The 11,787-nt window shown below is 37.0% G+C and overlaps 1 protein-coding gene across 1 annotated transcript in view; it reads right to left on the bottom strand.

The window, feature by feature from the left end:
• The window catches only part of ADAM28 (ADAM metallopeptidase domain 28), a 62,021-nt gene extending 50,466 nt beyond the window's left edge, over window positions 1-11,555 (bottom strand). Inside the window, exons 1-2 of the mRNA XM_011962894.1 lie at window positions 11,397-11,555; window positions 5,193-5,296 (exon numbers count right to left, since the gene is read on the bottom strand). Of these exons, the coding sequence (XP_011818284.1) occupies window positions 5,193-5,296; window positions 11,397-11,445 (153 nt within the window). The 5' untranslated portion in view covers window positions 11,446-11,555. The remainder of the gene's footprint in view (window positions 1-5,192; window positions 5,297-11,396) is intronic.
• Window positions 11,556-11,787: the final 232 nt, after the last annotated feature.

Genomic DNA, 11,787 nt, shown 5'->3' on the forward strand with positions numbered 1-11,787 from the left:
ACATGGGATAGACATATTTAAAGAAAAAAAAAAAAAAAAACCTTTAAAACACTTTACCTGGACAGTTTCAAACCAGAAGTGAAGGTTACACTTGCTCTCATAGAAACACATGCACACACACGTATGCACACACACGCACACTTGTGAACACACCATCACTACAGACACATTTCTTTTTAAAATCAATAGCTAAACTTTATAATACTGACTGTGACTGATGCACGATTTCAGGATAGGGACGTATTCGTATATATAGGAATATGGCAAGTTGGCTTGATAAAGACTCTAAGAGACACTAAATGTAGAGTCCCCTAAATGGGAGGGACTCTAAATGTAGAGAGAGTATTTTAAGTAGCAAGAAATCCATTAAAAAAAGCATAGAAGTAGAAACAAGCATATTATTAAGAAAAGCAAACCAAGGCTGACAGTTTATGTCGAAAAGAAGAATTTTAAAATAAAGGTTTATTAACTGGGACATGAAGCCACAAAAACTGAAAATTAGTCATAAGAAATGGAATATGATGGTCTACACAGGGCAGCGCCATAACATAATACATAATTTCTCTCTCTCTCTCTCTCTCTTTTTCTTTTTTTTTTTTTTTTTTTTGAGATAGAGTTGGAGGTTGGAGTGCGATGGCATGATGTCAGCTCACTGCAACCTCTGCCTTCTGGGTTCCAATGAGTCTCCTGCCTCAGCCTCCTGAGTAGTTGCAATTAGAGGTGCCCACCATCACACCTAGCTAATTTTTTGTATTTTTAGTAGAGACGGGTTTCACAACATTGGCCAGGTTGCTCGTGAACTCCTGACCTCAGGTGATCCACTCACCTCAATCTCCCAAAGTGCTGGGATTACAGGCGTGAGCCAATGTACCCAGCCCATAGCATAATCTTGAATAGGGAGTTAAAATTTGGATCCTTCCTTGCTTTTCATATACATTATCCCAAAATATTTGTATAAGTATTATCAAGATCATCTCTACTTTAAGACAAGAAACCTAATGTTTATGTTTGTCTAAATTTATACAGAGAGAATGGACAAAATTTACAGGTGAACACAAACTAATCCTCTGAATTCAGATCCTATATACTTGCACTATGGATCAGGAAAATGTAAGGTTCATGTAGCCGTTTAACCTAGTAATGGACTAGATAAGTAATATAACCACAATAAATATCAAGCACATTATATCAACCTCATCCACCTAGTCAATCATTGCAAAAATTAATATTTTTCATCTAGTATGAGCCAGTAACTAGTCTATGGCTTTTGTTAATCAAAATATATTATTCAAAGCTCAAATTTATTTTTTCAGTTGTGAGGAAATCATTTTACAGCTCTGATTAAAAACAGTTCACCTGTGTTTAAATTTTCCTCTAAATGTTCAGTGTAAAAAGGGTGTTTGGTGTGTGTGCATGTGTGTGCGTGTGTAAGTAAATGTTGGCTTTTCTCGGAAGCATTGTTTACTGTGAGTCAAAAACACATAAAGAGTAGATAATTAGTATAAATTTCCACAAGGACACAATTAATCACTGGTTTAGTAGCAAAAGGTTGATAACACAGAAAATACAGGTGAACTTGTGAAATTCGAGCTGGTGGCTAACAAGAAGTAAAGGACCTCTTCAAGGAGAACACAAACGACTGCTTAAGGAAATCAGAAAGGATGCAAACAAATGGAAAAACATTCCATGTTCATGGATACGAAGAATCAATACTGTGAAAATAGCCATACTACCCACAGTAATTTAGAGAATCAATGCTATTCCCCTTAAACTACCATTGACAGCCTTCAGAGAATTAGAAAAAATTACTTTAAAATTCATATGGAACCACAAAAGAGCCTGTATAGCCAAGACAATCTTAAGCAAAAAGAACAAAGCTGGAGGCATTATACTACCAGATTTCAAGGTGTACTACAAGGCTACAGTAACTAAAACAGCATGGTACTGGTACAAAACAGACACATAGACCAATGGAATTGAATAGAGAGGTCAGAAATAAGACCACACATCTATAATCCTCTGATCTTTGACAAACTTTACAAAAGCAAGCAATGGGAAAAAAGATTTCATATTTAATAAATGGTGCTGGGAGAACTGGCTAGCCACATGCAGAAAATTGAAACTGGACCCCTTTGTTCCACCTTATACAAAAATTAACTCAAGATAGATTAAAAACTTAAATGTAAACCCTAGAAGAAAATCTAGGCAATACCATTCAGGACATAAGCACAGGCAAAAATTTCACGACAAATTGTCAAAAGCAATTGCAACAAAAGCAAACATTGACAAATAGGATCTAATAAAACTAAAGAGCTTCTATACAGCAAAAGAAATCATCATCAGAGTGAACAGACAACCTGCAGAATGAGAGAAAATTTTTACAATCTATCGATCTGAGAAAGGTAAAATATTCAGAATCTACAAGGAACTTAAATTTACAGGAAAAACAACCCTGTTAAAAAGTGGGCAAAGGACATGAACAGACACTTCTCAAAAGAAGACATTCATGCAGCTAACAAACATATGAAAAAAACTCAACATTACTGATCATTAGAGAAATGCAAATCAAAACCACAATGAGATACCATCTCACACCAGTTAGAATGGTGATTATTAAAAAGTCAAGAAACAATAGATGCTGGCAAGGCTGTGAAGAAATAGGAATGCTTTGACACTGTTGATGGGAATGTAAATTAGTTCAATCATTGTGGAAGACAGTGTGGCAATTCCTCAAAGACCTAGAACCAGAAATACCACTTGACCCAGCAATCCCATTACTGGGTATATACCCAAAGGAATATAAATCATTCTGGTACAAAGATACATGCATGCACATGTTAACTGCAGTACTATTCACAATAACAATGACATGGAATCAACCCAAATGCACATCAGTGAGAGACTGGATACAGAAAATGTAGTACATATACACCACGGAATACTATGCAACCATTAAAAGGAACAGGATCGTGTCCTTTGCAGGCACATGAATGGAGTTGGAAGCCATTATCTACAGCGAACTAACGCAGGAACAGAAAACCAAACACTGCATGTTCTCACTTACAATTCAGAGCTGAACAATGAGAACACATGGACACAGGGAGGGGAACAACACACTCTGAGGTGTGGTAGGGGGCGGGGCAAGGGAAAGCATCAGGAAAAATAACTAATGCATGCTGGGCTTAATACCTAGGTGATGGGTTGATTGATGCAGCAAACCACCATGGCACATGTTTATCTATGTAACAAACCTGCATATCCTGCACATGTATACCAGAACTTAAAATAGAATTTTTAAAAAGATATAAAGTTATTAGAAAAAAATTCAGCTGATGAGTCTCTTATTTTTAACAGTAAATGATACAGCAAACTGGTCAGTGTCTCAGGGTTACAGACTGACTCTTAGACTTCAGTGTAACAGAACCTGAGCTACCTTAATGGCCAGAAAGCCTCTATTGATGCCACAGAGGCTCTCAGGAGAACATACAGACTCTCCCACATATTAAATCAATTTGGCTGCTTGGATAGGCAGCCACAAATAATACTAACACATAAAGTTGTCATTTGGAGTCAAACAGGTTTGAATCCAAGCTCTAAAACGTATAAGCTATGTGCTCCTAGGCAGGGTACTTAAATTTTCTGAGCCCCTACCTCTCCACTTAGAAATAAAATACTGTAAAAATACACTTATGTTATATGGTTGTTGAAAAGACTAAATATGAAAATATATTAAAAATCGTTATTTTTTTTCCAACTTTTATTTTAGATTCAGGGGATACCTGTGCCAGTTTGTTATACAGGTAAATCGTATGTCATGGGGGTTTCGTGTACAGATTACTTTGTCACCCAGATAATAAGCATAATGCACTACAAGAAAAAAGGTGTCTGACATTTTAAAGAAACTCTTAGAAGGCACTTGAAGAAAGTCATATTGAAGGGGAATCCAATGCATTTGGGTTCCATCTGAAGTTAGTGAAACCATTTGGTTGATAATTATTTTAGGAAATGGGGTCAAATACAGGTTCTGTTGTCATAAATTTGCTTTAGAAGAAATGCTATGGAAAATCGCGTACAGTGAGGGAATATGTGCACCGAGTGTGCTGGATTTCAGAGTATTTCTGTAAACTATTATTTGTGTCCCGTTTATCCGTATCTTCCTGGCTCCCAGAAGAAGACTTAAGAGTGCAGGTAATTAAAACATTGTTATAATTGAATGAATCATCATGTTTTAGCTTTTCTTAGAATTAATGTTTACTGAATGAATGTTGACTGAGAATATGTTGTTTCATTTGCAGTAGAAATGTACAAACATTAAAAAGAGTCTATTCAGAAAAGACAGATAAATTCCATGTTAATGTGCATGTATACATGAATTCACCTGCTGTATTTTGTTTCCTATTTCTGTTTCAATTGTCATAGTTGTGTTTAGAAGGATGGACGGATAGATAGATAGATACATACATACATACATACATAGCATCCAATTTTCTTTGGAAGTACATAGAATAAATCATCATAAAATATTAAATTTACAGCCAGGCGGTAGCTCACGCCTGTAATCCCAGCACTTTGGGAGGCTGAGGCGGGCGAATCACAAGGTCAGGAGATCGAGACCATCCTGCCTAATAGAGTGAAACCTCATCTCAACTAAAAATACAAAAAACTAGCCGGGCGAGGTGGTGGGCGCCTGTAGTCCCAGCTACTCGGGAGGCTGAGGCAGGAGAATGGCTTGAACCCGGGAGGCGGAGCTTGCAGTGAGCCGAGATTGTGCCACTGCACTCCAGCCTGGGTGACAGGGCGAGACTCCGTCTCAAAAAAATTTAAATTTGCTCTCTTTGTTACTTTGGACAGTTTCTTTCACTTCTCAGAAACTTGATTTGTAGAATGAGGTTAATAATATAACTTTGGGTTATAGTAAAGATTTTTTAAAAGGTCAAAAAGAAATACAAATATAATCATTGTTATTTAACTCCAAGGTGTAATTGCTGAAAACATCACAAATTCCACTTGACACACACAGGCACACACACACACATGCACATATCTAAACACGTATAAATCTCATCTATCTCTCATCATAGATATATGTATATACGTATATATGTGTGTATACATACGTGTATATATGTGTGTGTATATATATACATATATATATCACAAATCAAGATTCTTCGATAAATCAAAAGCTGTACCTGTTGCTCTGGCTCTTTGACCTCTCTTTTACGTAGTAGATGAAGTCTTACAGGATAAACCACTTCATACTTCTTCACCCCAGGGAGTTCTTTTATAGCACTTACTGAGAAAAAAGAAAAAGACTCATCCAGGTAGAAGTGAAGTAGGCTGGTCAGTAATGGCCATCCTTACTGCATTCCCAATGAACGATACCACACACAGAAGCCTGAAGTGACAAATGTCAGAGTTATTAATGGGCTGACACCAGCAGAGAGCGACAACCTCAGAAGGCTACTCTTTCCTCTTAATGTTTTACTTTAACCTATATCTTCAGATACGTCCCCCATCAAAAGTTTACAAGTGATACTGTATTTAGAGAAAGTATTTCTTTTGGATTTTGCCTCATTATCTTTGATCCCTGCAGTGCAGGGAAATAGCAACAGTCCAGCCAAAAACAAAAAAGTGAAGACAGAAGCGAAAGTAATCCTCTGAGAAGCTAATCAGTCCCAGAAAAATTGCATTAAAGCACTGGAAACTATACAAGGTTAGAAAAAAATAACTAATGTACACAATTTTTATTCTATTTGTCTTGGATTTGAAAACAGCAATGTTTTATACTAGTGAAATAAAACTACGTCACAGTAAGAAAAGACTCCAATACTAGGTTCATAGAATGAGCTGGCAAAAGCAATGCAGAAAAACCTTCATTTTTTGCATACAAAACATTTAAACAATGAAAATTAGAGAAGCAGATAATTCAAACAGAATCACTGGCCTGGAAGGACTTTTTTGAGCCTGCAAGTCATACTGAAAGGGAACTGAAAAGTGATTTGATCCAACCTGTCTGCATCTTAAATGCTCCTCTCCATGTTGTCTCTAAAAGTCTTTTTTTTTTTTATTTCGTTGAGACAAAGTCTTACTCTGTCACCAAGCTGGAGTGCAGTGGCACAAACACGGCTCACTGCAGCCTCAACCTCCTGGGCTCAAGCCATCCTTCCACCTCAGCCTCCAGAGTAGCTGGGACTGCAGGTATGCACCACCATGCCTGGCTATTTTTTTTTTTTTCTATTAGAGAAGAGGTCTCGCTATGTTGCCCAGGCTGGTCTTGAACTCCCGGGCTGTAGCAGTTCTCCTGGCTTGGCCTCCCAAACTGCTAGGATTATAGGCATGCGCCATGGCACCCGGCCTAGAACTCATTTTAGAGAGAGATTCAATTTTGTCAAAGCTAACATTAGACTTTCTACTTTCTTTTTGCTTTGCCCATGTGGTTTAGTCTCTGTTCTGCATGAAGTCAACAGACCTGCTCCTTAACTGCTAAAGGTGGCTACAGGTTTAACCAAAATGTAGACTTCAGTAGCAGAATGGGGCCTAACTCTACGACTTTCTAAGACTGGAATTGAAAAGGTTTTGTTCTCTTCTTTGAGTAAGGACTAGGAGGGTCTCTAAAGGTAATCCTAGCTCAGAGTACTCAAATCTTAAAGTTCTATGGTGAGATACATTTATGTTACTGTGGTTGATCTTTTAACAAACATAACTGAAGCACTTAAGTATTACTTATTGCTTACCTAGGAAGACTGTGCTCTTATTCCAGTCATTTCCCACAGAGCAGAACATTGTTTAAAGTTTTCTTCAGAAACTAAAGCATACACTTTCAAAAACTAGTGTTATTATTTTTAATCATTTGAGAATGGCTTTATTTCATTTAATGACTGAAGAGACACTTATATTTAACTTTGAAGAAGAGAAAAAGGGTTTAAACCAGCTAAGAACTCTTTGAGTCAAAAAGAATGTTAAAGTAATGAACTATCTTTTCTCTCTGTGGCTTAAGAGTTACTCTAAAAAATATCAAAATTACTTAAAGGCATGACACTGTCAGTACCTTATTTTTTTATTTGGTTTGAGTCTTTAAATAGTTTGAAAAAAGGAGGCCGAATAAACAGTTTCTAAAACTAGTTCAAGTGGTTTATGATTTATGCAAATAAATACAGAATCCCTCATAACCTCTTTGAAGAGTCAGTGATCATTAGGATAGCTGAATTGTGATCCATTGTGATAAAATAAGCCTCATTACATTGTCACACTTCAAGAACAACATCATGAGGTTCTTCAGTTCCTCATTTCTTGCTCTCACAGAGGTAATCCCTGGGCATCTTTGATTTCTATTAAATTAACTTTTGGTAAAGGAAAAGAATAACATCAATTATAAAAATTTTTTGAAACAAGTTCAAAAACCTAAAAAAATATTAAATTGATGATTCTTTTTGTGAGTTAAAATTTTTCTAACTATTGTAATTATTTTGAAACTGTAAGATGCCAAGAGGTAAGAAAATTACTTCTGCCAGAAATTAACTGATGGTATTGACACAATTCCCTGTTGCCTCCTTAATTTAGGGACACAAAACAAGCACACCGTAAGGCACCAACATGCCGCCTGGTAGATTACAGTAGCTAATCAATGCGAGTAGTCTTGTTAAAGATAGAGTTAGCGAAGCCAAATTTCACCAATGTTGCAGCCAACACAAATCTTTTAAAATGCTATATTAGAACACACATGATTCTAACAGGAAATACTAGTCCAAGCTGCCTTCGTGGAATAAAATAATAGTTGTGTTCCTGATTTTTTTGTATAAAAGCAGAAAATGAAGTGAGTTTCCTTCTCAACACCATTCAGAAATGGAGAAGGAAAACAGGCCCATCTAGCCAACACAAATTTTCTCTCACATGCACACTGACCTCTATGCTTCTAGTTAGTATCTGAATCCTAATGTTTCATGAAATCAGAAATTGCAAACTAGCTCTTAACTATGGGCTCAAAATATGTAAGTTAGTTATGAAATTTCTTACTAACTTTTTGGTGGATGAACACTTCCAAATGGAAATCAAAGCAAAGCAAAACAAAATCAACAACAACAACAACAAAAACCCACAGCATTTCTTTTAAAAGTCTTTGGCAACCTCTCATTCTCTTCAGTTTGAAGTGGATGGAATTCCAGCTCCTTCCAAATTCTTGCCACTCCTTATATTCTCTAAAGAAACCAAGCAGAATTTCTCTTAAAGGCTCTCATTTTCTGGAAACCTAGAAGTCCCTGAAATAACGGGATTATTACACCCAAATAGAAATTACACCGCCATTATAGGGATGTAACAGACCTAAATATTGTTTAGCTCATCTGCCTTCAAGTTTAATGGAGATGGTGCAGTCTCATCCCCAGTTAAAATAATTAGCATCATGTTAATTATTTTGAAGCCTGAGGAACAAACAAAACCAACTGCCATCCAGGGATTACACAAATCCAAGGTGTAACACAATATGTTTCTATTAATTCATTTTAATACTTGCCTTCTCTCTCCCACAGAACTCACATGTTGGATTAGTCTTGAATAGCAAAACCAGATCAGGAAAAAGAAAACTGTTATTTTGGTTTAGATTGGATAATTATTTTTGGCTGTTTTGAGTTTTAGAAAAACCAAAGCTCATTAACAACATTAATATGATCAACATTAGTCTGGATTGCTTCATTATTTGTTCATGCGTTTGGGGTCATTTTGGAAATGGGAACATTAGTATGTAATATCGACATTTTCATTTTTGTTCAAATGTGTTTGAAACTGTTCAAAGAAATGTCTTCTTTCCAAACTGAACACATCACATTAAATGCTGAATTAGGGTTTACACAAGGATATTGACTTACGTTCTGGGATTCTCTGTATCTCCTCAATCTGTCTTGTGGTTTTAAACTTCATGCATTAAAAGTGAGTACAAACAAAAGGAAAAAAACTGCATTTCAATTAGGTCTATTATTTTGGCTATTTTGATTAAATTGTATATATCCTTTTCAGTCTTCTAGTCACCTTATAAAGGCAAGGAATAACTGGTAGTTTGAAATAAAATAATTTCAAAATTGCTGTACCCCCAGGTATTCTAATGTAATAAGGTAAAGACCTTTCTCCTTTATTGATGCACTCATTTACATCTTCACCCTGCAAACATCTGTCACATCCTTTTAAATATTTGTTTCTCCTTTTTGTAGGATGAAATCCCATAAGTTATTTCTTCTCAGGGGATTGTGAAGTTCACTACACACAACCGGCCTTATTTTACATCTCCTTCTTTTATGTCAACCGTCTGGGAACTGGGCAGAAGTCGTGGTCAGAGGGGCATATGTTTATTGCTTTGATGATAGGGGCAGAGAACAAAGAGGAAGAGGTGGGAAATGAAAATTGCTTTACTTCTTAGATTCTGACTAGAAAGGCCACCCAAATGGGAATCATAACAGGGATAGTTCAGTGGCAAAAAAAGACACCCTTAAAAATACAAGCTGGAAGTTAAAGGAGGGGGTGACGTCACACTTCTAGGCGTGACATCAGAGGAGGTTGCGTCTCTTGGTGCCATGTTGTACAGGCACAGTCAGGGCAGCAGAACCGATTGGTGTGTCCAATTGCACAAAGGGGCTGTAATGTGCATGGGACCCAGTGTTAGCCATGCGACTCTGTTAATGGATCCAGCTTTTTTTTTTGAGACGGAATCTCACTCTGTCGCCCAGGCTGGAGTGCAGTGGTGCGATCTCGGCTCACTGCAAGCTCCGCCTCCCGGGTTTACGCCATTCTCCTGCCTCAGCCTCCCGAGTAGCTGGGACTACAGGCGTCCGCCACCACGCCCAGCTAGTTTTTTGTATTTTTAGTAGAGACGGGGTTTCACTTTGTTAGCCAGGATGGTCTCGATTTCCTGACCTCGTGACCCGCCCGTCTCGAGGTCCCAAAGTGCTGGGATTACAGGCTTGAGCCACCGCGCCCGGCCCAGCTTGATCTTTATGCTCTTCAACAAAGCTAATGCCCAAGCAGTTCTTGTATTTCAGCTAAGAGCAGGTTCCCGAAAAGCTGTTGGTGATAGCATTCTTGGAGAATGGAGAGAAAAAATATTTCTATTAAGTTTGACTCAAAAAGTAGGAATTTCAGGTCAATATTAAATGCCTGGCATCCGTTTTAATTTTTAAAAATATTTTAGGCTCATTTTAGCAAAAGAAAGCTGGTGTAACACGTTCACATAAGACAAAATAGATATCAAAGCAAAAGGCATTAGAGATGAAGAGGATCACTGCACAGTGGTAAAAGGTTCAGTTCAGATATAGGTACATATTAAAAGTGAGTACAAACAAAAATATATAGAAGCAAAAAATATACAGACATGGAAAATAATCAGATAATTAAAGATATTAGGTTAGATGAATTTTTATGTCTTGAAAACAAATAAAAAACAAGTCAGAAGCAGGAAAATCATTTTTAGCAACAAATTACTAAGAGAGTGCATGGACAAGGGAAAGTTTTCCCTCCCTAAGCCCCATACCTCTAGTTGATAATCTGTTCCCATCCCCAGGTCCCAGCAAACATTCTAAGACCCACAAACAGGTTTACAGGGGAGGAATATGAGGCACTGCAGTTCATGTGCTGAGTTAAATAAGCTCTGGAAATAGAAACAAGCTGAAGAATCATGATAGCCAATCTAATTTAACCAAAATCTAATTAGAGAATTTACCAGAAATTGAGAGACTTGCTAGACATAATTTCTTGTTGGGAAGGTAGTATTTTTCTCCTTTCAAATTTTTAAATGTTTGATATAACCAGCAAAATAAAAGTAAATTATCAAGTTAAGCTTAATAGCAATATTGTTTTGTTAAGTAATATCACAATACCTTATACATTTAAAAAAATAGTTAATTATTTCCAGTTAGTCACATTTATTATTACTAATAATGAATAAATACAAAAATATACACTCAAGCAGAAGAGCCAAAATGGCTCCCATAATAATAGCAGGTATTTTCCTAAGCCTTGTACACAGTAATAAATAGTCAAATCTGCCACATCTTTGACCATTCTTTAAATGACAAGCTGGGTTTTATTAATTCCACTTTTTCAGCCAAAACTCATATTCATTATTTAAATTGTGCTGTATGAAATTGTCCCTTTTATTTCTATATATTCTCAGATGAGATGCATACATATTGGTTCAAGACCTCTTGTTGCCTCTTTTTAACATTGTCTTTAATATCACTCACAGCCTCCAAACAACAGGTTAAAACCAGCCCAACTAGTTAGTAAAATTGGTTGAGAAAAAAGAAAAAGAAAAAAAAAAGTCAAAATAGTTTATACAATAAAACTATTAGGACATGATGAAAAGTTCGCTAATGCATTCAACAGAACCCGAAAAAGAGCTAAACACGTACCTGGAACAGGAGAGAGGAGGAGACCGACTGTCAGGAGACCTTGCAACATGCTGGGTGATTCCAGGAGCACAGTGTCTGCTCTTCTCACTCAGATGGGCACTGCTGGGTCTGTCCCTGCCTCCTCTCCAGTGAGACAGAATGAAACTCCCTGGTTCATTCTTGACTCTGATTCAGGAAGTGTTTACTAAAGGTGTTGCACAACCTCGAAGCTGCAACAATGGGACAGCAGGAGGAAGTGCTGGCTGCCTCCTGGCTCTAAGATTCCTTGATCTGAACCTATTGTTTCGCTCTCCTTCCCCACACTCCCCACTCCAAAGTAGTACATTTCCAACATATTGCTATAGCCAGATGAGCTACAAGGAAACAGGCAATGGCATTAATGAGTCTTGAA

Source organism: Colobus angolensis, unplaced genomic scaffold (genome assembly GCF_000951035.1).
Source record: "Colobus angolensis palliatus isolate OR3802 unplaced genomic scaffold, Cang.pa_1.0 Scaffold6, whole genome shotgun sequence".
NCBI lineage: Eukaryota > Metazoa > Chordata > Mammalia > Primates > Cercopithecidae > Colobus > Colobus angolensis.